Source organism: Sturnus vulgaris, chromosome 2, assembly GCF_052056855.1.
Source record: "Sturnus vulgaris isolate bStuVul1 chromosome 2, bStuVul1.hap1, whole genome shotgun sequence".
NCBI classification, from domain to species: domain Eukaryota; kingdom Metazoa; phylum Chordata; class Aves; order Passeriformes; family Sturnidae; genus Sturnus; species Sturnus vulgaris.
In genome coordinates this window covers 15,671,993-15,698,844 of record NC_142244.1, presented here as the reverse complement: position 1 = coordinate 15,698,844, position 26,852 = coordinate 15,671,993, and the positions used below count along the sequence as shown (strand labels likewise).

The window sequence follows — 26,852 nt, the reverse complement described above, 5'->3', positions numbered from 1 at the left end:
TCAGCATGCCTGTAGCTTAATCTATGTCTCATTTACGATATTCATTTACTTGGCAAACTATTCAGATCATGAAATCTATCTTTATTTGTTCCAGAATGCAACAGCCTCATTTCATGAATAATATGACCACATAATGTGTAATAATGACGACAGTCTTCATCTTACATCATAATGGCTGTTTAGCAGAGAAAATTCCCATTTTATAAATGGCACATGTTTCTGCTTTAGTTTGTAAAGGTAAAACTTGCAAAGCACAAGTACTTTTCATGGCAATGGAGGTAACTAGACTCATGTGGGTCACGTTGCCAGAATTTTTTTTTGGTCGTTCGACTGCATTAGTGATGTGCATGTTGCCTTGGGGATTACTCCTGGGTTGATATTACAACTCTAAAACATCTTTTTTAAGTATCTGAGAAGTAGAAATTCCACACAGAAGCACTGGGGTTTGATTTTGGTCTGCTCACAACTGACATCAGACACCATTTCAATTTTTTTTAGCCTGTAGTGAAAATGCAGTTTTATATTTAGTTTCACACTGCATGAAAAATTTCCTCCTTCCATAACCTCATTCTGCTGCTACTTATGGCCCTGTTTCCTCTGAGACACAGGAAGATATCTTGTGTGGATGCATCAACACTCAAAATTCCTAGCCTTAAATTAAAAAAAAGAAAAAAGTTCTTTTTATACTATGTTTGTGCAGCCTCTTGCTTGGAGGTGGCATGGTTTTGGTCTGTGACCACTGTGCACATGCACATGTACTGTTTGCCATTATTCTAATTCTATGAGGACATAGAAATATGTAGGAATCCAGCCAAAAAAGTATGCAACTGCTTGAGATTGTCTTTTTTTTTTTTTTTTTTTTTTTTAAATCTTGTATGTTTTGCGTTGTTTTTTAGGGGGAGGGGTGTTGAAGGGAGTTGTTGAATTTTTCTTTTTTTTTTTTCATGTTATGTTAAAAGAAGGTTTTCCTGGCTCTGTATCTATCAGACCTGAAAACCAAAGAGCTCTTTGAGTTAGAACAGATGCTACAATCTCCTCTGCTGATCTTAAATCTGTGAGCTTTGAGAATTCACAGCACTAATTGCACCACCAAGCCTGACTAGTTGAATGAAACTCTGATTAAATGGTGCTTCAGCAAAGGAACAAATACTGTGTAACCCCTAAAATGGGCACTATGGACGACTAAGTAATGAAAATACTGTTGTAGAACTTAAGAAACTCCAAGTCCTGTTCACAACAGGCATATTTTGATATTAAAAAAAAATCCAACAGTTTGGTCTACCAGCTGTTTGGAGATGCCAGGGAAGGTTTTCCAGCTATTACTCAGCTGTACCTTGTGGATGTTTCACCTGGGTAAGAGCTCTGACCAAGCCACTCCTGTTTAGAGATTTTGGAAAAGAGGCCTGGAAAATAAATTTGAGATCTCATCATGGTCTAACATGGGTTTATCATGGTTTTTAAACACACCATCTATACAGCTGAGGAACAAATAGATTGTAAAAATAATGGTAATGAAAGAAATCAGTATAAAATCAAGAGATGGTAGTTCTTGAAAGATGGATGATGAAGACTTGAATGTCTAATGGAAAAAAAAAAATCGAAGGCATTGTTGTTTGAATCTCAAATTGTTCAGCCTTCTGACAAATCTAGATCTTGGGAAAACCAGTAGTGGACTAGTGTAAAAGTAGGGAGAAGGAAGAAATAGAACCTAGAAAGTTCTAATTTTCCTACACAGTTTGAATAAACCCAGCCACAAATTAGATTTTATGTTACTGCTTCAGCTATAAAGTAGTATATAAATGAACTGGCTTTTAGCTGGCTTTCATAGGAAACTGCTCTTAATGATAGGCAACGATCATTTTTATTATCAGAGCTGAATGCAAGTAAGAACATGCAACTATATTTAAAGTGCAAGTCTACCCTTATCTCCTTTGCCCCTCACATATTCTATAGCTTTTCTTTGCTTTGTTGCTTCTTTCTTTGCCAATATCTCAGCCTGACAAGTTACATTAATCAGATTATAGGAAAGAAAAATAAAATCACAAGGAAAGAACTGTTAATGTTTAGCATTTTTTGACAGGAAAAAATAAGAGGACTACAAGTACTGCCCAAGTAGTATTTAAGCTGCCTATAGTGACACAGTTATTCTAGTAGGGTTGGGTGTTTCTTTTTGGTTTTATTTGGGTGGGAGGGGTATTTTTTTTTTTTTAAGTTTTCAAAATTATTACATCCTCAAACCCCTCCTTATGCCACAGTAAACTCCTAAGTTCAGCTCCAGAGATTTCCTTTAAGAGATCTTTATTTTATACCAGAGCAAAACCCAATAAAAGCAAAGTGGATTATAACAAGGCAGGGATTTCAGTGATATATAAATATGTGCATTTTTTTGGCTTTGTGGTCACGCTGACAAATAAACTCTTGATCTCCCCAGTGCAGCTGCCTGGGAGCAGCATCATGTCTGTGCTGCACACGACAACTTCTGGACATGTTTTTAGGCACTGCTATATAAAGCTGTGAACAGTCTGGTACAGTCATCATCCAAGTGAGTCAGCTGGGCCTGAATCACTCAGAGATGTGCACTCAGACTGAATGGATCTGTCTTTTGAGATGGGGATGCTCTGGCATTGTTACATTTCCACCTGCTTGGGTGGTGGTGGTGAGATTCAGTCTTCAGTAATAACTCAAAATAAACAAGCTTTATAACCTCTTTGACTTTTTTTTGTTCCTTGATAGAAATAAGATTCAAACAAAACAAAACAAAATTTGTGCGGGTGGGGGTTGATTAACAAAATGACAGCCCATGGGAAAGTTTTATGTACATTCGTGTGCACAACTTTTTTCCCTCTGTGATTCCAGAAACACAGAGCTGTTCTGACTTGAGGTGGCTTCTCCTAGACTGTTAATCACACTCCCTCTTCACCTACAGGACTTGGAAAGATTGGCACAGCACCACCTAAATTAACTGTACACTAACAAAGAATTTCTCCAATGGAAGCATCCTTTGTTTCACTGTTGGGACAAATCCCCAATCCTCTTGTGCCTCTTCCTAATCATAAAAGGGAAAAAATTGCATGGATCCATGCACAGCTTTCACAAATAACATTACATAAATCTGATAGAAAGACAACTACTCATACAGTGTATAATTATTCTTTTAGTAGTCCTCCAGATTTGTTTCTTCTCATACATTTTATTCTCATTTTGTTGTACATTCCTCATCACGGTTATTAGGCTTTAAGATACCCTTGACAAATATATAAAGGGCAATATTCCTCACTGGCATCAAATTATGTTTAGGGTTTTTTGAGTTAGTAGGTAATGTACCAGTAAAAGAATAATTAATTCCTGAAGGACTGAGCACAAAAACAAGCATACATTTGTCTGAAAAAGTGAAAAGTTTGACTAAACAGAAAGTTTATGAATTATCATGCTGTCATCCAACTGGATCAGTAGCCTTTTTCATGTTGTTTACTAAATGCCAGGCAAATTAGGACAGCAATGAATCACATGGTTCCAGAATTAACTGATGACTTTTGGAGACTTTTTTTTTTCCCCATGAATTAAGGCTTTTGGTAATGAGGAGGTATAATAATCAGAATGCAAAATGTCTTGGATTCACAGATTTCATTGTTTTTTTTATACCCTATATTTTATGCCTGTAAAGACATTTCTCATGACTGGATGTGAAGCAACACACACATGTAAGAGTCATGCAGAACAGAGGAATGTCTTGTAAAACTCACCCAAGGAGATTCTGAAGATTTGCACTAATTTTAGAGCAAAAGCTAAATCTGAAATTTGTCTAGAAAGTTTGTTATGCCAGATATGGGGAACTCAGCTAAAAAGATGTTATTAAATAGCATTCACTACCCTACAATCTGGGGAAAAAATGTTTCTTTAAGGCATGATCCATCAAAGCAAGACAAGAAAAAAACAGAACAAAAATGATATTTGAGAATATATGGATAGTTTCTCAACTTAATGTCCTTATAAATTCTTTCATGTCAAAAATCTTATTGTAATATGAAGCAGAGGTGTCAAAGGAAAATATGTTTATGTGGTACTTTTTGCTCAGCTAGCAACAGATAGTAGTGAGAAACCTGACCTTCTCTGAAATGGCTCTTATGTCATGAGGTTCAGTCTTGTATTTCAGGATGGCAGAACCCCACAGCAGGCACTGAAAGCCTGTGAACATTATTTGTTTATGGGTCCAAGAAGGACAGGGGATGAGGAGACCCAAGGAAATGCACCTTGTCCAATTCCCTGTGCCACGGGAATCAAGCATTTTGAAAGAAAGTCAGGAGAAAGGAAATCATACAACTTCAGTTCCTGAATATCTGAAGTCACTGTCTCCCATGCATTTACAAAGTGTCTCTGCTAAATGTCTTTGCCACTAATTCAGGGAATCATTTTCTCCATTGAACTTGGAAATTAACTCTACATCAGAGTCCTACTGACTTCTGTTTTGAAAGCAAAACCAAACAAGCTGGTGCCTTTGGCTTCTTTGCAGAGCATATCTATAAATTTTCTGCCCTTGTTCTTTGATCTGTCTCGATTTGTGGTTATTTTTCACTGTGGCACCTCCCCTTATCCCCCATTAGAAACAGCATTCCAGTTGTCTTCCACTGCTGGTTAAAACACCAATTACTTCAGCCTTGTCCTCATTATTCACAATTGATTTCTCTATTTTTGTTATTCATCTAGTGTATTTCTAAGCACTTTTGTTTTGTTAAATTTCTCACAACTTGCTCATTTCATTTTGCACCCAGTTTCACACCCATTTTCCTGTTTCTTCCACATTGATATCTTCCACGATTTATGTTTTAGTAACCTCTTGTTTTTGTGTCTCAGTGAGGTTTGATATCTTAGATTGCTAAAAAACAAACTTCTTTAGTTCATTACATGTGTCTTATTTTTTCTCTGCATTGGGATAAACTATCATTTTCCTTTCAATACAAGATTTTAAGGAAAGGGACTTCCCACATTCATTTGTCCCTTTGATTATCTCCCCAACAGACTCTATGTACCACTTCCTTGAAGTGGCCTCATCTTTTCAGCCCTTTTGCTACATTCATATCTTTCTTTCTGTGAAAAGTGAATGCTCATGTTTCAGCAGTTGATCACCCAATTTTCCTCCTTTTACTTTCTACTAAAGCAGCATCTCTGTAAGTGTAGCATTAAATTGCATGCATTCCCTCATGTGTTAGAGCTGAAACTCAGAAGAGAGTTCTCCCTTTTCAGACCTTTCTATTGATGCTGGACACATAAATAGTGAAAATGAACACTCCAAAGGAAAACAAATGAGGTCCTAAACCACACTTAGGAGGTGAGACAATGCATTAAAAACATCAGTACAATCATAACAATGACATAATTATGACCACACAACAAACAAAACAATTCATGAAGGGCAGAAAACTGCAGCACAGCACACCAAGAGCATCGTCCTTCCAGAATGTGAGCCCTCAGAAAGTTGGAAGCTTCTGTGCTTTACACAAAACTCCCTTTTATAAAGACATTCTGTTCCTTTTCAGGAAATGTTCTTCTTGCAACCTCTTAGACCTATCAATACCGTTTTCCATGGTCTAGCTTTATCTCTCTCTGAAGGAAAAGGATTACTACAACACTTCCTCTCTTCATTAAAATAATAGCAATTTCACATTAAAAGTAATATTGAAGATTAAAAAACGTAATTTTAGGTTTGATGTCAGTTTATCACATGAAGGCCACATTATTAAAATATCTGTGCCCTGTGGAGGAAGAATTTAGGTGATCTGACACCATCACAATCTTTATTCTTGCAGGTTAGGCAGGTCACTACAACTGACTAATAACAACACTTCCAGAAAGAAAATATTTCTTAACTGTCTTAACTTTCCTGGCCTAACTACAGCTCATCATGTCAACGTTTGCAGTGTGGTAAAAGAATATAATTTCCTTTCTTGTGCAGGGAAAGCTTTCAAGAGACCACACAGGAACCTTCTGCCATTTCATTTACCACAAGAGATTTGTAGCTACCCAGAAGATGATAATCTGCAAAACCTTCTGCACACATCTTCCCTATTTAACAGTTATCTGATCAGCCACTGAATAAAAGAGTAAAATAACCTTTATATTTTGCTCATAAAGAAATGAAGCATTACTAGAAACATTTGAAAAGCTATAACAGAAAAAAAACCCAACAGATGGGGGTCAGGGAGGGGAGAGAGAACTTTTAGCTCACTTACTCCAGCTCTGGTGAGATAACAACACCCTTAAATTAGGAATGCCTTAAACTGTAAAAGGCTAACAAGGGTGATGCAATGCAATGCCTCTTTGTTATCAAGCAAGATTTCACCAACAGAAATTCTAGTGCTGAGACACCTAGCTTGTTTCAAATGGTAGCACCCAAAATAACCAGCCTTAAAAGGTCATGTTTATTTAAAAATAGCTTGCTTGCATTTTACATTAAAGTTAATTTACTAACCTTAAAAAATTAAATGCAAATGTATACAAATAATTTAAGCATCCTGTCAAAGTTCACACACACACTGCTAGAGCAATGACAACATTCAAGGTCATACGATATCTTTCTTAACCCACGTATCACCCTGTGGATTATTCTGTTAAATACATACTGAACTGAAACACTTGCACCCTCTCTTTAGCAATTTCTATACTTGTTAAAAAATAAAAAAATAAAAAATAAAAGCTCTAATTTCCTATTTATCATGTGCTTCCCAGGCCATAACAAAGAAGGATACTGTACCTCTGATGCTGGTGGCTGTTGCCGATGTGCTTGTGCTGGCTTTTAAGGCTACATTGGTTGTGACTGTTGCAGTGGTAAGGGAGGGGATGACAGTAGTGGAAAGCAAAGTGTTGAAAACATCTGGTGAGTGGAAAAAAAAATAAAAAAATAAAATCAAAAAATAAAATCACATCATGCAAACAAAGGAGAACCATAATAGTGGTTTAATTTGTAAATACAAGCATGTTGAAAATGACTAAATTAAAACATGATTAACATAAATTATTACAGGTACAACAGAGTACCTTTAAATTCTTGACATTTATCACTCTCAGTTTTTATAGTCAATCTTTGAGTACATGGAATTTAGAACTCTGTTAAAATGACCACATTTCCACAGAACGAGAGAGAGTGACAGTTTAAGTGACAAGAATCCATTTCTTCGCTGAGCCATTTTAAATGTCTCACGTAGTAGAAACCATATACAGATGAAACATGCTGTGTCAGAATGGGAGATGAAAAAAAAAAAACAAAACACCATCATGCTAAAATAAACACACACATGTTAACGAGAAATGGCTGCATGTTAAAACACCCACTTTCAGACAGACTCAATGAAGGGAAAAAGGGGAGAAAATGCTACTAACTATAAGAGCTGCTTTTTCCGGATTGCTTTTCTTCTTCCCACACATTTGCTTAAGACACAGTTGTCTGCTAAGATCCAGAGCAGAGTATATTTCAAAATCTTTACCCTAATTTGCAGGCACAGTCATCTTTCAGTCATCCTTAATGCTCATAATTTATTGTTAGTACACATCAGTACTTTTCTAAAACACCTTCAAACTAAAAATCAGAAATGATAATAATATTACTGATAAAAAAGCATGCATGCAAGTCAGAAAAAATCCATATATAAAATGATGACAGCATCCTATAAAACCGTTCAGATTTTGCTGAAGCAAGTGCAAGTATGCCAGGATAAGGAGCACAACTGCTTCTCTGCAGAGGAACCAACAATCCCTGATGCAGAATGCTCCAGTGCAGAGCAGAATACAACCAGATGTACACATAGAAAATACTTGGATTACACTGCCAGAAGCAATAAAGACCAATAGGACTTTGCTTATAAGGTGATTGCAGGTTTTAAAGAACAAACAAACAAGAGCTCTGAAGAGAACTAGAGAAAAGCACTTCTGAGAAGACATAAAAAGCATCTAGCATTTTTCAGATTATTTATATCACAGGTTTGAAAGGGAAGGACTCATTTCTCAGCAGTTGATGGTGAGTAACCCATTCCATACTGATTTCACTGAAAATATTTCTGAAGGGCGCTATTTAGTGCAATAAAAGAGCAAAAATCTGACCCACAATCTGTCATCCCTTGCTGTGGAAAGAAATGCAATTGGTCCCTGAGTACCATCAATTCTGGCTGAAATCAATGGAAGCTGAAGTAGCTCAGAGCTTTTCAGTATTGGGCCCTACAGAACACACTTCAGACACAGGGTCCTTGAGCTCAGCATTGCATAATTACTCTCTTAAGGCTTCAAAGTAGCACACTTACCTTATTTCCATGCTGGATGACAGATTATTTTCCAAGTTTAAAAGTCTCCTTGTTAGTTAATATGTTAACAGTTGATAAAAACACCACTATGCTCTCTGGAATCTACACTTGTGTGATCTACTTCTGAAGCCATCAGAAAACAGTATAAAATCCATCTTTCATCTGTACACTGATTTTTAATCTAATGTACACTGATATTTAATCAAATTCCCAGTATAAAATATTCTCAAGACAGAAAAATTAGAACAGGCTTTTAAAAACCCTCCGAGTTGTAGCCATATTAATCACCAGGAATAATGATAATATTACCTGCAGTGTGAGTACCACAATAATGAAATAGAACTGAGTATAACAAGCATTAGAAATAAATTAACATGTTAAAAAGATACATGTCACATGTACTGATCTGTGCAATTTCTTCTCATAAAAGGAAACTCCTTCCCTGATAATTTTCTGTTAAAAATTAAATCAAAGAGAAAAAAAAACCACCTACTTCATAAGGAGAGAAAAACCTTGTTTATTAGAAAAGCTTTATACATCATTCTTGTACGTAAAACTAATTAATGGTTCCATTCATTATCTTTCTTAAATACCAATTACTTAAGACTGCAATGACAAGTTACGGTTTTGTGACAGTGTTATCCAATCTGCAAGCACACTGTTTACCTATTTTACCAAATAATAGCTTACATGAGTCACTGGTGAACTTAGAACTTTCTGGTTTCTCTTCTGGTTGAAGCATTTCAAGCAAGATTTCTTATTTAAAATGAAAGGCTACCTAGGAAGCATTCTAGCTAACGTGAACTAGGACGTGTCAGTGTTTTAATACAGACGTGATCTCATCAGATTAAGAATAATGAAAACTTGTGTAGAAATTAGTTTCCTGATGAAAGTCTCAAACTCTGATGCCAAACATCAAAAAGCAAGCCCGGCAGAAGCCTCAAAGAAAATATATCTTCTCAAAAGGGACGCAAAAACAAGGAATAACATTTGGTTTCTTTCTTTCCAGAGTGAGCTGGAATTCACCATGCAAACGATTGCATCTGATTGCTTTGCCCACAGCAATAGCAGGACCTGCTCCTACAGACCACAGCATGGGAGAGAAACCAGGAATCAGCAGCCTGTGGAGCATTTCACTGCCCAGGCAGTGAAATCTGAGTCTGTTCTGGACTCTAGAAAGGTTTGGTTGGTACCAGCTGAGGTTCGAGGCTCTGCCCAGTGGAGTCACCTCATAAACAACGTGAGAGTCTGCAACAGGAATGTGCAAAGTAACCAAATAGCTCATAGTTCTCCAGACAACACTTTTTGGAATGCCTGGACCATATCTCATCCTTAAATCCTACTCTGGAGAGCCCAGATCCAAGCACAGCATTCTGAAATGATCCCCACGTTGAAAAGACTTGTGTGTATGGTGCCTGCTGAGTCTGATGGAAAGGCTCCTATCAGTTCTTCCAAGATTTATGGGTTCTCGTGAAAACTTTGTCTTTGCCTTGAAAAGGCTTTTGCATAAGAGAGTGCAGACTATGCAGTTCAAGAAATAAACTAGAAGTAATGTCCAGTGCTCCTCAGTCTCTCATTGCAGGAATTGGTGGCAAATGGGTTTGGAAGCTCCCAAAAGCACAAGGACCATGGATAAAAAAATTATACTTAACAGCACAGGCTTCTGTTTAAGCCATATGAATCACTGTGCTGCTCCATTTCATGCCAGCAGAGGGAATTACAATTTGACCTGTTTCTAGTCCTGCAGGACTTTTAGTCTTTTTTTATTTTATTTTTATTTTTTTTAATGCAAAGCAAACCTCTCTTATTTCACTAGGGAGGCACACGTTGTCATCCAGAGCTCCCTGCTGGCAGCTGCTCAGAACATGCTATCCAAGGGACAAAGTAGATTTGTCCTCTTGAGCTTTCTGTCAGGGAGGATCTTAACAGAATGGATTTGCAGATTTCTCCCCAAGAAATCTGTGCTGGAGTGAAACTAAATTCCACTTCCTTGTCTTGCAATTTCTGAATCTATTTGTACACAATGTTCAGCTGAAAATGAATTTTTGTTTATGACTCTCATGCCACTAAATACCAAGGATCATTATGACCAAGAGACCTTGCAGAGTGGAGCTTTTTAATTCAAGTAGCCATACCCAAATCACTGCACCAGATTACTATTTCAATAATACTAAGGTATTAATCCTTAGCCTCCTGTGAAGCAGAAAATAGCTATATTTTGCAGATGGGGAACCAAAGAGGATAAAAAACCATGCTCAGGGGATCTAGAAGTCAAGCAATAACTGTCTCCATTAATTTTGAAACCTCACTTCTAAACTGGATGTTTGTTGACAGACAGATATTCAGTCAAAAATCCAATAATGTAATTAAGTTGGCATTAACTTCATCATCTTGCTATCTTTAAAATGCAAAGAACTAATGGAGAACTAATTGTTTCCACGAAAGCTGTTGGAAATAGAAAAGGGAATGACCTTCACGCCAAGGGACTCCCGTGGACCCTCTGACACTTCTGTCCCACAGGTGATTCAGGTGAGGTTTGAACAGGAATTTAGTAAGAAAGATGTTCTTGACCTCTCTCCAGTGGCACAGAGAGGTTTGAGCTGAGCTGCAAACGCTCAGCCCAGAGCCCTCATTTCAGTGAGGACCTGGCACAATGACAGAGCTCGGTGCTGCAGGGAGGAGGAGGAGGCTGAGGAAGGCTCTGGAAAGGTGTTCCTTGTGCCACAAGCAGGAGCCAGGGCAGAGCAGCCAGCAAGCAACCTGAAGGCTGATTCCCAGTGGATGGTGGAAAAAGGAGGAACACCGGGCTGGGTGTGGAAGCTGCTCTTTAGCAGAGGCACAGATGCAAACTGCTTAGGAGTGGCAGAGCAGCGTTGTACAAGATCAGCTCAAAGCAGTGTCAAGCCCCACCTGCTCAGAATTTCCTGTTTGCTTCTCCTTCCTCCCTGAATTGATGCTGCCTTCTCCTTGCTAAGGCAGGAGACATCCATCCATTTAAGTGCAGGGAACCTGGATAATTTACTCTTCCTGCCAATTTGGCCCTGAGCATTTTTACTCTCCATTTCCAAAGAAATGAGAAATGGTTCTGTTTGGTTTAGTGGGCTTATGTGAAAGATAGATCTGACCTATTGAAAATATTTGACTTTTTTGGTAAAAACACAACCGGTATTTTGACATGACTGAGCACAAATCAGACAACAATAGCTGCAGCTGATAAAAATGTAAAGGCTTTTGTTTCAAGCCTGACAAAGGCTGACAGAAAAATTAAAGGACAGAGTGATAATGATGGATGGTCCTTGCTGTATTTTGACTGAGAATGAAAGAAATTTTAAGTGGTAAACTGAACTGAGTGATGACCTACCTGGGAAACAATCTCACTACTCTGTGAAAAATTTAATCAGTCTGTGGTATGTAGCACTAAATAATTTAGCAAGGTTTTAAACTCAAAGGGAGCTGCATTTACCTTGCTCCAAGAAAATGAGATTGAACAAAAGGATCACTCAGCTTGAACATCATGTGCCAATAGCTCCTTAGCACTTAGACTGAATGATCATGAATGCTCATGGACACAAGGTCAAGGGGTTCTTTTAACTAATTGATTCAGATTTATGAAACTCTGAAATGGCAATTATGTGCTTGACATTTGGGCTAGCAAATCAGATGTCATTAAAAATATCCAAACCCTTTTAACAAAAGCTCCGTGTAGATCTATATCTTTAGTTATACAATAAAGTCTTCTAGTGAATGAATTCATATTGCAAGACATACAGTTGGACTGAAATGACTAGAAATTATGAATTGGAAAGAACAATCAGGAACTGGAAAAAACAATAGTTTTCTCTTTTTACAGAAAGTTTTATAGTTTGCTGGTTCATTTGTGGTTTGGTTTTTTGGTGTTTTTCCCCTATTTCAAAAGCAATAGGCTTCAGTAGTGAATGAAGGAGGATGAAGGAGGATGAAGTATTAAAAGTTAGAGCAATAAAGCCTGTTTCCTTCTGTTCTCAAAGAGCCAAGCAAAAACTTGGAATCTGCACATGCCTGGCCCAAATTCTGTCCTTGGAAAGTGAAGACTATAACTCAAAAGAACAAAGCCCATTTCCATATTAGTATTTAGTACTGGTAGTATGCTGTCATCCAAAATCACTTAAAATGAGGGCCTGATATCACACTGTGGCACATTTTACAACACATGCTCTGACCAGAATTGCCTATGACAAAATAAAAAATGTGATGAATATGAAAAAAACAAGGTGTAGTAGCAAGTTATTTCTGATTATGCCATCTCATTTGACACTGAAATATGAAGAAGAAGTTAGCTTCCCTGAATTGTCTAGAAAGAACTCCTATAGTGAATATCTCATTTATTTTGTGCACCAGAGAAACAGCAGGACTCACAAACACCAGAGGTGTGTGAAAGGCTGATTTTCCCCAAGCAAAGCCAGGTCAGGCTCAGGACAGATGTGAGAGCTGCCAGAGAACAAGCAGCTCTGGATCTCAAGGAGGTGAGAAGGAAGAAGCAGTGGGATGGAAGCACCTCAATGTGGTAGGGAGACATGGCAAGGGAGGATTAGCTTGTAGGGCTGAGAGCAGTGGCTGGTTTTGACTTCACTCCTCCCTCAAAGTGCACCTGCTCAGACCCTCAGCAGAGCCCTAGTCCAGGAAGGCAGGAGGGGTATTTAGGGTATTAAGGGCATTTAGGTAAAATCCACCTCTGACACCTTTTGTGGGCACCCTGACAAGCAGAATATGCTAAGTAGAGGCAGCACCCACCTTTCTCTTGCACAGATCAGAATCTAGGATTTAGCAGACACTGAGACTATGTGCTTTTTAATGCTCATGAGTACTTACTAAAAATTCTAAGGGCAACAATAAACGCAGAGAGGAAAGGTTGTTTGTTTTTTTTTTAAAAGGATATTAAACCACGACCTTTCTGCACAGCACCAGAGGTTGCCACAAATTTGGCTTTGTCACCTGGAGACTGGAGCAGTCTGCTGCACTCTCAGTTGGTGGAGCTGCACAGAGGGACCCCAGGAAACCTGAATCAAGCATTTCACAGGGAAGCATCCTACATGAACATTTGGGTACTGCCCTGGTGGCTCATAGCTCTCAAAATGTCAGGCTTGGCCTTTGGAGCCCTCAGTGCTTACTTTAGGGATCGTTTTGCTCCCCACAGCACTCCACAGAATTTGCTATCAGCAAAAGCACTCTGGCTGCAGCTCCCTTGAAACAGGGAGAGAAGTTTGCAATGAAGGGCTGGAGATGCTGGGACACGCTCCCATTTCACTGCCCGTCACACTCGCTGTTTGTCACCTGCCCAGCCATTTAAAAAGCTCCCTGTCCCTGCTCCCAGTGAAGCAGAAGAATAAAAGGTGACATAATGTACTGTCTCACAATGTATTTACCTATTGCTGCTCAGTTTTGGTGGGGAAGATTGTATTATCTGCAGCATTTGGACTGTAGGAAGCTAATAGGCTGTAATGTCTTATTTGCTTAATTTCTCTTAGTGCTAAAACTAGGTGACACACACAGATCTCCTACAAAGGATAAATTTAACAAAATAATAACTTAACCAGGTAATTAGATATTGAAAATTATTTTAGTGCAAGAAAAATTGGCATTCTCAAGTAGGAAAATGATTTAATACTGAAGATTCTGTTTTCAAGCCCTCTAAGTTTTTCTTTATTAATGGTTATTAGTGCAAGATTTACCTCTAAGGACAAATCAAACCGAGCATTAAACAGAAAGATTAAACTTCAATGATCTGGAGTTTTAAAAATATAATACATACTTCAATTTACTCCAGAAGTACTGTGAGACCTAATGTTTTTCCAAAACTTAGCACAAGTTTTGCCAGCAGATAAAAAATGTCCTTTCCAGTTCAATAGTAGGAATAATAATAATAACAAAGCCTATTGTTTTAAAGGAGTCTGTGTTGCATAAAAGCTCACCTTTCTTATTCAATTGGCTACACATACTGCACTGAAGCTTATGCAACTTGAATGAAAGAAACTAAGTGAAATTTGCAGGACATGCAACAGGCTAAGAAAAATAATTTGGTAATTCAACATTTTAAATAAATAAAAAAGGAAAGGTGTTAGAGCACTCTTTGAGACCACAGCCTCAAATGAAGGTACCTTGCTTATAAGAAGGCATATATATTTATATATATTTATATATATATATATATATATATATATATATATATATGTACAGTCTTGATTTTATTCACAGCTCTACATTAACAAATACAGAAACAGTAAAAAATAAAATGCCTTGAAGATCTGTAAGATTATTTTTTGGGCAGTACAGACCAAACTTTAGGGGAAAAAGAGAGAGTATTATTACCATTTCACAGCTGGGGAAATGAACACAGAAGAATTAAGTGGAATGTCTTATATTTTACAGAGTTCTGGGCCTGACAGGGGAGTTCAGAACAGATCTCCTGAGGCTCATTTTAATACTCTGCTAAAAAAAACCCCCAAAATCAAAACCTCTCGAAATTGCATTTGAAAAAGCAGTTGTCCTTATACCTGCAGTGCCAATTTCACCGCATTCAGGACAAAATGTTACCACAAAAACCACCAAACATCTTGTATGAATAAGGCCAGCACAATTTTCCCCAGAAGCACACCATTTTATCAATATTAATATGGTGTTCTAGGCCCATTGCCACTGCTTAAAAATCACATTAAGGCTGTGATGTTCATTTTTATTCTTTTTAAGTAAGCAGACAAGCCATATTTCCTTGTTTTTCCAAGCCATAAAATAGGAGTATTCAAAATTAAATGAAATAAAGTACCAGCAGCTGGCCCTTGAAAACCTATAAGGAAAAGCTAATGCACAATACAAATTCAGACACCAGCAGCCTTGAACAAAGATGACAGCTTTCTCAGAATGACACTTGACTCTTTTTGCACACACACACACACACACAAAAAAAATAAAAAATCAAAAAGCTCAGCCAGAATTGCACTGAGAAGAAAGAAGGTATAGAGAATTTTCCAAAATTTCCTTGTTTAAAGACTTGTGTTGAAACTAAAGGGAGGTAAACAGATTGTTGATCTCTATTTTACCACAGTTGCTACTTTAGTTTCTCTGAGAAATTCAGGGCAAATCACTGAAGTTGCTTAAACAACTCCAAACTCCCGGCAATAATTCTAAGGTTAGTAAAGAGAGATAACAGGGACTGTCATTTATTTTAAATAAGTTTATTTCAAAATAAAATTAAAGGGTTCCAACACTAATCTGAAACACTTTCTCACAGTGGGATTGCTGTATTTTATTGAAAATCACCTTGGGAAAGTGACTAGCACTGTGCAACCTAAAACATAGATTTTTGCACATCATTGCACTGTCTCTGACTAATACACTTAACTCTCACATTCCTATCACCAAAGTACACTACCTGAGAAAATAAGGCCCTTTATTTCCAGGTGTCAATTTTTTATGCTCTGTTCTTTTGGGTTTTGGGGTTTTTTGTCCTCAAAAAGAGTTCCATACATGCAGCTGAATTCCTTCCATGTTTCTTTGGCTTTGTATAACACATATCTATGAATGGTGAGATCCATGCAATATTGTCAAGACTTAATTTTGCTAAAATTATCCAGCTTCCCTTCAGGCTGGCAGATATTTATTACCTTAACTATTATGCCATCTAGCAGGATAGTTCACCAGTGGAAATCACAGGGGGTTTTTATAAAGAATGCTTGATCATAGCTGCTAATTTATTTTAAACAAAGTGACGCACAAAGCAGTGCAAAGAGATTTCAGTTCCTGCTCCAAAACGCTGAAAGCCATCCAGAGCTCTCCTCCAACAAGCACTTCATGCATCCCTCAATCCTCCCTGCTTCCCACCAGTCAAAGTTTGGGAAACCTGCAGAAAATGTAAAATACAAAACCACTGAGGGAAAAAGAAACCCACTGGTGCAATGACCTGCAGAAATATCTGATGGATAAACTCTTTGCCCACTCCTCGAGTTTCTCCCTGCCAAACTTTCTTCTGCCCTTCCTCCTCCTTTGATTTTTTTTTCTTTCTACTCTTGCCATGAGGATTAATAAGGGCAGTTTCAGCTGGAAGATAAATCTGCCTCAGGCATGAGGTTACCAAGGAAAACAATTTTTTTTCTTCAAGGGAGTAAACAAGCTGTGTGGATACTGGGGAAGGGAAAGCAAAGGCTCCTGACTGAAAATTACTGGGGTCACTGTCACAAATGACACATCAGCTTACTCCACATATCTGGAGACCTCTTCCCAAGCCCTGCCAGGAAAGTTCCTTCACGTGGGATTAGAACACTCCCAGTGCTTGTGAGGGAGCCACAGCCCAGTGAAAGAAGTCATGGCATTTTGGGACATCCTCACAAAGCAGATTCCAAGCTTCATCAGCTTTGGAAGCAATGCTTTTAATGGGTTTTTGCTTTGTTTTTTTTTCTCCTGGAAGTTGAGGATGTTTTTGAGATACATCCTTAATGTCCTCCTGGATATTTTTGCTGTCTGCTCCCCTTTCTGTGGGAATCAAAGAGAAAGACTGAGGCCATGAGATTTTTTGAAAGCTGCCAAAACATTCTGGAATCTTTGAGACAAAGCAAAGTGATTCATGTTAAGGCATAACAAGTCAGAGTAAGATCCAATGCAGAAAGTCTATGATAGGATTCAGTAATAAAAAATGTAACCTTAATTACAAAGCTAGGAGAATTTCATTATATTGCATCAAGAATTCAACCAGTAAGAGCTAGAGAAAATAGTTTGTGATTGAAGCATAGAGGATTCCATTTTGGAGGAGAGGCTAAAGACCTGTTAGGTCCCAGCACATATTTAGATTGAACCTATGCTGTGAGGAGTGATGATAAGAAGATTTTTTTAAGTTTTTCTAGGAATATTTCAAATTATTATCAGTTTGAATACTGAAAGAATTAAATACTGAAAACAAGTGGAGAAATACCTTATTTGTTCAAAGAAAAATGTCAATTAATCTAAGAAACATTTTATTGAACATTTCTTCTTTATATAACAGAGAAATGCAGGCTAAGATAAACTCCAGAAAAAGTCAACAAGTAATTAATAATTAAAAAATTAAATAGCAAAAATAAAATAAGAAGTACTAATAGATATTAATATAAAGTCGTGGATGTTAGAAATATTAATGGTTTGAGATAAGCTAATTATCTACTTCTCTCTGAGCCTCCATGCTCATCTTCATACAGGATCAGAGGCCTCAGATACAAAAGTTCTCAGAGCTCTAAGACACATCTCTAGGAGAGATGCATATTCTTTGCAGAGACTTTTCTCTAGCCCTCTCCAAGGCATTGGTATCTATCTCCAAGAGGATTCACCATCTCAGCTGGAGCAAAGCACAGTTCTGATGTATCACCTGGTATGAACAGTGGTCATTTTAAGCAATATCACTTAGATAATTTTTTTTCCTGAATGGAGTGAAATACTGAGGAACCTCAAAAGAAAGTTAAATTATGGAAGCACCATGTGAGAAAGACAGAGATAGGGCACCCTTATCTGCATTCCACCACCTGATGGTGCAGGAAAGGCTTCACTTTAGAAAAATCACTAAGTCACTTTAATACTGTCTTTATGGCTCAAGTTTCCTGAATAATAGATGATCATTAACAACTTTTAGACTATAACTTTATCATCAGGCTCAAGTGAAACTACTGAGTTAATATTTTCTTCATGAAGATTGCATATGATGTCCATAGATATGGCAATTTTACATGCTGGCATCTCAAAAAAAAAAAAAATAAAGAGGTAAATTGAAGTAAAGTTCAGGAAAATTTGGGTTAAAAACAATAGCAAAGGGTGAAAAATTAGAGAGCAATCTTGGTTACTACAACAAATCAAACAAATCAGTGATAATAAACTCAACAGTAGTGAAGGTCAGTTAAAACAGTCAAAAAAGCAAGAGTGACATATTTGGTATATCCACACAATCTTTTCTTTTTCAGAAATCCTAGCAGAACTATCATATCAACCAATAATATGTGCACAAAGAAAATCAAATCTTTTCAAGAGATGTGCATTATTAAAGACATTATCCAAACCCACAGGTGTTATATAACAAAATCACTTCATTTTTAGAAGTTTTCTTTAATGAAAAGCATTCTTTTAATGTAAAAATATAGAAGTGCCAAACATATTCCCCAAAAGTGTTAGTGTGGTTTGGAATGTTATTTTCTTGACCTTTCCAACAAACTTTCAAGCTTATCTGGAAAAGAAATTTGTATCTTATTTTTCTAAAGTCACCATAAATGAAGAAAGATCAGTTCATACAGCTCAACTATACACCCCACTATTCAAGTATTTATCAACAAAAAAGCAATTTCAAAGTAGCTGCCTTGAGAGTGTTCAGGGATAATAGCTGGACAATTCATCCATAAAATTAAGCCAACAACTCCACCACAAGTTTCTTGACAGACTTCTCATACCTGAAAATATCAACTAAACACTATTCTTCTTCAGTCCAATAACAAAAGGTCTGTTTCACAATTTCTTAATTCATCTTACTGCAGGAAATTAATCTGCATTGTGCTTTAAAATCTGAACTACATCTTCCAGCCCAACCAAAAGTCTTCTGGAGAAGTCAGCTTGAATGTTGTGGTAATGATTTAATGCCTTAATGTCATTTTGCAACATTGATGTAAAATTAGAGTATTCCAATACAATTTGAAGGGCTGTGCTTTGAAGAAGTTAGCTTGGGGGGAAGGAAGGCTTTTGAGATTGAGCAAGTACTCATGAGCATGCTTTTATTTATTTATTTTCAAACTGAAAGCCCAAGCTCCTTTTTTCTGCAAGTAATCTTTTGTACTTTTTAATTTACTTTTACTTCATGTAAAATGGGAATAGGAAAAACTTTTCACCTTTGTTTTAAGAACTCAGTACTGAGACTTCTTTCTTTTAATTGACACAAAGATGCAAAAAAGAACAATCTCAAAACCAAAAGGCACACACATACAGTGAATTTCTAATTAAGTCCTAAGAAGCCTTTTGAGTCTCATATTCTTAATATGCCTTGGGCATATGTTGGGGTTATTTACCAAATCCACCCATTATTGCAGCTATAAATGTTATTATTGTTAAATCACACCATGGCTCTGCTCAATTTTCTTTTTGCAAAGCCCAAGCTTTGTTCACATAAAGGCAAGAGGTTCCCATAGGCAAAGGAAATCTTTGCTCTGAGGTGTGTGTGTGCAAATGAGACACTGCAACTCAGAAACCTTTAAAGGAGGAAACTTTTCTAAAAGTCCAGTCACCTCAATTTATAGGATCTTAACATCAAAACACAGAGCAGCCAAGATTACTGATGAGTGTGCTGCTCTCCAATGATGCTGCCTCCTTTCTTTCTCAAAATTTTTACATGATTTTTGTTATAAATTTATAAAGACATATATATAGATTTATAAAGATAAGGTGTCCAAAATCAATTTATTGGAGGCCTATAGTGAAAATATTTGCAAACTGAAAGATCTATTGCCTAGAATTTGCTTAACTCAAAATTAAGCTTAATTTTGAAAGAAAGCACCTCCTCATGTTTTTTTTCAATTTTCTGCTCTATTTAGTTTCTACTTTTATAGAGAGATATGCACAAGTGAGTTAGAGAAATAAAAGAAAAAGAAGGCCCCCTATGAGGACATCAAAATAGAAATGAAATAAAAAATCTGATTGCAGGCAAATTAACTGACAAAGGCAAAATAATCTATAAGAGACAGAGGTAGAAGAGTTTGTTCAATGTCTTATGTTTTGGATTCCACAGAGTTTCCCGCAATTTAGAAAAAAACTTTTGCAGATGTACAAGTGCATGGTGATGAAATTATTGTTGGGCACACAATGTGAATCTCTGTAAATATATTTAGAGGCAGGATTTAATAAACTAAGGTGTCTGGTGCAGATTTGGCATAGTGCTGTTCCAGATATGGAGAACAGTCAGTCACAGAGATTTAAAACTAGACCAAAAAATGAAGAAAAAAGTGGGGGGGGAGAGGGAAAGACCATTAAAGAAGGAGAATGGATACACGGGAGAGAATTCCAGGAAATGCAGAGTTTAAGACCACAATTAATGAGAAGTAGACACCAAATACTTGAGAATCTATGGAAGGAAAGTAGCAAATAGAATTTTAAATGCAAACTTCCAGCACAAACAGCAGAAGAGGCCAAATAGCTTGTAAGGCTGGGAAGTGAAGAGATCAAGCACCAGGCTTGAACAAACAAAAGAGAATACTTTTCCCTCAAAGCACATAACTAAATTCAGAACCTTGTTGCCACAGGTTACTGTGGAAGCTAAGATGACAAATGTTTTGAAATGGGACTGGACAGGCAGGTTGGAATATAAATAATGCTATAGGTTAGGAAAGGTGCAGTGGGACTTCTGGTCTTACACATCGTAGGAGATCTGTTCAAAAGCACATTTCAAAACACTAATGAGGTTGTAACTCGGTCTTTCAGTTGCCTTTATTTGCTTGCTCAATGAAAAAAAAAAAAAAAGAGAGGCTGAAGACAAAGGAATATGTCATGCCACTTGTTATTTCCCAGAGATCCTAAGTAACTGGCACAACCACTTTCCTAGTTAAAATTTGGGCAATTAGAACTGCTTTGACCATCCACAGCTGCTGATTCACGTTCATTTCCATACTGCTCTTCCAGATAATTGCTGCACAGCACATTATATATAGCTCTGAATATTTCAACTAATTTAATGCCTGGCTGTAGATTGGTATATCAGGATATCTCACCGAGGTACCCTGTTTCAAATAGGGCTGCAAATGATGAACTGCTGCTGCTTCCATTAAGGAGGTTTCTCAGTGATGTGGACTTCTGCCACTCACTCCAAGGTGGTGCTGAGCTGAATCTTTGGCAGTGACACCCAGAGGTTATGAACTACTCCTCCAAACACAGCATCTGTGTCTTCAGGTTGATTATGATGGAACAGCTCCTTCCTCAACTCCAGCTAAATCACTGCAGTTATTACCAGAGCCCTGCAAGCAGAGTCTCTGCTTTTTTGGGGTTGAGCAACACGAGTTTGACAGTTTGCTCTGTTTGCTGGTGATTAATGACTAGTATTTGGACAAAGGTAAACAAAAATTCTTAATAAATTGGAAGAGAGTGAAAATTGCCTGGGGCCCATTACCAAAGAAAGTGTGTAATATATCTAGCCAGAATGTGCACTTCTAAAGCACTAAGCTTGCCAATTAGAATACAGAAATGACAACAGCTACAGGCATTAAAGCCTGTGCCTTTGTTATTGCATGAAACAAATGTTTGAGCAAACTACATGTCTTGCCTTTGTGCTTCTTCCTATAAACTCTGACTTTGTACCCACCTTCCTGCTTCCCAGAGTACTTTTTGACATTTATTATTAACAATAAATGTTAAGAAAAATGAAATTAGCAGTCACATTGATTCGGCAAAGCAGCATGAGCATATTTAATAGCCCAAGCCTTTAACCTTATTCAAATAGATTCAATTTCTCTGAAGTCTGGTTTCTTTAATTATACAAAAAAAAAAAAATATTGTCAGATACTAGTTGTATTGGACAGATTTCCATTCATCTGCTTACAGCAATATTTATTTTATCTGCCATCACTTAACATCAAAACAGTATTACCTCATCATCACCACTCTCAATAGAAAAAAAATACTACTCTTCTGTATAACTTTGTGTTTAGGTTGGTCAAGTTAAAGGCATGAGACACTCTTTGCTTGGTTTGTATAATTAATATGTATAAATACTTTGCTTACACCAAATCTCTAATTATGATAAGCAATATTTTCCATTTTTAGCCAATGTTCTCTCTACACTAAAGCTACCTAAATCTTCTCTGAGTTAGGAAGATAACCTAAAAAATGAGAAAATTAGTAGATTCAGTATCACTCAGAGGGGGAATTCTTAGGGGGGAAAAAAAAGGGAGAGAAGCAGAAGAAGATCTTACACCATTAACACAGAAAAAGATAAAAATCTGTTGAAGTGCAAAAAAGAAAGGAATAAAATGTATGGAAATCACAGTGCATATTAGAAAAGGAAAGCTGTGAATCATGTTGCCCTTCCCTGCCTCTGCAGAGGATGCCTTCCACTGGTGTCCCCTGATTCCTCACACAAGCTGGTGTGGGAAATCTGGCATGTACCTTGTCTTAGAAACCTGATTTTCAACGTAAGAAGTCATATGATTAATGAGCTCTAACAAAGGAGTAGGGCAAAAAAAAAAAAAAATCACATCAACATGTTAAGCACAGGGGAAGGGATGAGAAATCATAGGATGCTTCCAGATATATTTAGGAAGATTAAAAAAATATACACCTCTATTAAATAGAAGGATGCATCTCAGAAAATGATAAAAAGTAGGTTTTCTAGCCCCCAGAGAGAGAGGGAAAAAATACTGTATAATTTTAGGAGGATTATGGTTCACTAGAGACATTCATGAACGTAATGAGCTAAAGAAGGGGTAAGACTGCTTAAATTTATCTATACGACTGATTGTGCTACACTTGATAAAATAATTGTGTCAGTCTCCTTTGTACTTAAAATAAACCTTACAACTCTGAACCCCAGTAAGTTGTTAAGTACTAAACATCATCTCATGCTCTGTCACATAACTCTGATTGTTTCAGAAACCTGGGAAGCTCCTGACATTTACCTTCTCTATTTCCAGCGCTGGAATCGCAGAAATGCAATTAGGAAAACTCAGGTACTCATAACAGGAAAGGTCAGCAATGAGCAAGCTGAAGCTGATAACATGCCTAATGTGCTGCCAAACATAACAGAATGCCTGCCTGATAATGAGTGATTTTACAGACTGCCAGGAAGTTGATGTAACATAATCAGATCAACACAGGACACACCACTGTGTAGGAGTGGGAATGGTGAAATATTCTTTGATAGAGTTCTATTGCAAAGTCACTGCTGATGGAAAAAGATCCCCCTTTATAAAAGGCCATATTTTCAGAAATAATCACACAAATAAATTGGGCAGAAAACACAAATGACAGAAGCTTCAACATATGGTAAGTGCAGAAGCCATTACCTCATCAAAGGCAGAGCACTTTGTGCCTGCAGCCAACAAACACCACACCATCACCTCTGGGATGCAAAAGACATTTTTTCATTTCCTCTTCTTGTAGCAGCCAATGTAAATAGAGGTTAGAGGGTTTAGTTTTTCTGTTTGCCTTTAACACAGAAATACTCACGCAGCAGTACAGGCTCTGTGTTCCTCATGCAAAGATCTCCTCCTTATTTGTGCCACTAATCCTACATAAACTAATGGTGAACTTGAAGAAAAATGAAAAGTAACCTAAGTGTTTCTTTTGAAAAATGACATTTCATCAACAGTGCCAATAAATATCTCATTACTGAAAGCAGCACTTACTAGAATTTTTATGCCAAATACCTAGAGGCAGGTAAACCTGAAGTGAAAATTGTTTCTGATACCTTACAACCATCGAGGAAATGTGTATTTCTTGTAACTGAGTTCATCATGAGCAAATAAAATCTACATAATTCTCTTGTCTATTTAAAGACTAAAATTTGCATTAGATTTTTTTCATTTTATTCTGTAATACTTATAAGAAATTGCATTTAAAAAAATAGAGGGAAAGAAGTACCATCATGAATTAAAGTGGAGGTTCTGACTCTATATTCTCTTATATTAAAATTCATATTATGGAAATCATAACCTTCCAGAAATTACCTGTGATAACATCACAGGTACATCATGTTTTGAGACTCCTAGATCCAAATTGCCGGGCTGTATTAAAGGAAAATTCTAATTTTATATTATAGTTTCCCCTATACATGATCAAAGTAGAAGGCAGTTGGTTTTTTCACATGACACATATTGTTGCCTAATTAATTACGGGGAAAAAAAAAATCCAAGAACTGTAATTTAATGTGAGCCTTCCTATTTTTCCATTTTATTGGAAGCAGTAGAATGCATTTAGGACATGACACAGTTTTGAGGTCTGACTGTAATGATGGGCCAGGTGATATCAGCTAACTTATATGAGCTGAATTTTCTCCGTAGCAGGCTGTAAGTTGTGTGAAGTATCCGATGTCTTGTCTTTGGTGGTCTATAAAAAGCTAAGCAGAAAACCTCAAGTACACATCTGTCTGATATTTCTCTTCATATATCCTTTTGTAACCAGCTCTTTCTGAACAGCTGGGCCTGAGGCAAGTATTTATGAAACCCACACACTGCAATACATTTTTACAGGTGCTTACTTAGCAAAAAGTTCACAATATAAGTGAATATATTTTGTTTAAACTGTAAGAAGAGAGGCATGCCAATAAAAAGACAATGAAAAAGAAAGACAACAGCATCAATAAAAGTGCAATTACGCTTCCAAATTTTCTTGCTGTTCTTTCCATAATGATCACAAGCACCTGATTGTATCAGCCAGAAAAGTGAAATATGCATGGAAAGCACTAAGGAGAGCACACTCACCATGTACTATCAGGACATATTCTGTGCTGTTTCGGCCAATGGGATTTTTTGCTTCACATCGGTACGTGCCATTGTCTGTTTTGTTTAGGAAGCTGATGCTTAGAACTCTGCCATTGACAACCATTCTCTCTGGATCTGGTAGTTCTCCACCATCCTTTGTCCACAGTACTGGTTCTGGCCTGTTGGGTCAAAGCAAGGCATTTATTTAGACAGGTGAAACACGTATATGCAACATGTACATCAGAAATAGCAGCATCAGCAACTTATAAATCACCTACCACCCCAAAAATATTTGAATGACTGGATCTAATGAACTCTCACTGTTACAACTTTGCCATCCTGGATGTGAACTGTTAAAGAAAATGAAAGAACAAGTAGAGAAATAAGAAAGAATACAAATAAAAAAGTAAGCAGAATGGTACTGCAATAGGCCATGATCTTTCCTAAATTAAAAAAATAGTTCCCCTGAGGTTTCAGGGCCCACAAATGCTCGGCAAGCTAAGTGCTAATAGGATGATGTGGGTGTAAGTGGTTTGTAAATTGATTCTCAAATTACTTAAGCCATTCATTTTCACAAGTGAACTTGAATGCACTGAGTATTTTTCCTGAACCAGGTTTATCAGTCCCAAAGTAGCATGTCTTACACAAAACCTAAACTTATTTCTCTTGCTGCATTGTGTCACAGCCCATCCCTTTTCACACCTTTTCTTCATCCTTCCCTTAAATAATTCCTTGTTACCAATGCTAGTTACCACAAGCAATGTAAGATTTAACTTGAAATCCTGAATTTTCTTCTCTTTGTGAAACCTTTCCTCCTTTGCCTGATGCACTCAAATCAAACAGGACAGAGGCAATGCCCTGGCAGTGACAACCCCCTAGGCAAGGTAAGGGCACCACAGAGAAGGGAACTGGCAGTCCTGAAGGTTCACACACATCTCCCCACTGGCAAGGCACACCCAGCTCCTTCCTACAGACTCTCAAGGAGCTCCAAAGTCCAGGAGATCTGCCTAACAGACAGCAGAATGTATTTATTACTGGCATGCAGCCCTTATTTGTGTGTAACAAGATATACTTTCAAATTTACATGAAGGAAATGGCCAAAAAGACAGGTCTGTAACAGGGAATGAAAGGTTTTACTGAATCTTGTCTATGTAATGAGCAGACAGAGCATCTCAGGCCCTTTTACATCACTCACTTCAGCAGGATATTCATAGCCTGGGGCTTCAGTGCTGCCTTGCTTGTAGCTTTGTGCTGTATAAGCTACATACCAATCTCTATCCAAACCCGTACAACTGAGCTTATTACTTGTACAACTCAGTAATAAACCAAAACATAATACACTGTTATAAAATTAGCAGCTGCCAGGTTAGTCACTAGTTATACTCAAGAAACACTTAATTTCACTAATTTGAAGCAGGTGTTTTAAGCCTATTAGATATAATAAGTGCTAAGAAAAAGAATTAAACCTAAATACTTAAGGAAAAACATTTAGCCAAAATTGGTCTCATAAACAGAAAAATAGTTGTAATGGTTGTAATGACATGATTTTCTTTTGAGTTGGCAACACATGTAAACAGAGGGAATTTTTCTGAAATGCACTTTATAAGATTCAAATTAATCTTTAAAGAAAAATATTTATTCTGAAATATAATAGATTTACACACATTTTAGTAATATTTTGGATGACACTCTGTTAAAATGTTGCCGAACTACTTAGTTCTTAGACTGGCTATTCTCCAAAGTTTTGATTTTTTTCCAGAAAATCATATGCTCAGAGAATAAAAGCAAGGATTAAGAACTGATGGTGTCATGGGCCTTATTTATGCCTTACCATAAATAAGTCTTAATGCTCTTCCTAAGTTCATTTTCACGAACTGGTATCCACGCACAATGACACACAGTGTACACACTTTCTTTTGTGTTTAATGCAAGCAGGGAATCCACATGTCCATGCTGCTGTAGAAACATTGCCCTACAGAGTTCCCAGCATTAAGGTATGATTTGCTTGATATGTTAAGGTGGATTTGTTCAATTTTCCGGCCAACTCTGCATTGTTTCCCATTTACCAGCTTACTGTGGATCTGTAATCCCAGGAGTGGAGACTCTGAAACACTTCTGCTACAATGTG

General features: G+C 37.2%; 1 protein-coding gene across 3 annotated transcripts in view; it reads right to left on the bottom strand.

The window, feature by feature from the left end:
- Positions 1-26,852, bottom strand: part of CADM2 (cell adhesion molecule 2) — a 564,993-nt gene that overhangs the window by 36,961 nt on the left and 501,180 nt on the right. For 2 of the 3 annotated variants that reach the window (XM_088157837.1, XM_088157838.1), the window contains 2 exons: positions 24,725-24,903; positions 6,749-6,868 (listed from right to left, as the gene is read on the bottom strand). In XM_088157837.1, the coding sequence (XP_088013963.1) occupies positions 6,749-6,868; positions 24,725-24,903 (299 nt within the window). The remainder of the gene's footprint in view (positions 1-6,748; positions 6,869-24,724; positions 24,904-26,852) is intronic. The other variant, XM_088157839.1, reaches the window with a different exon arrangement.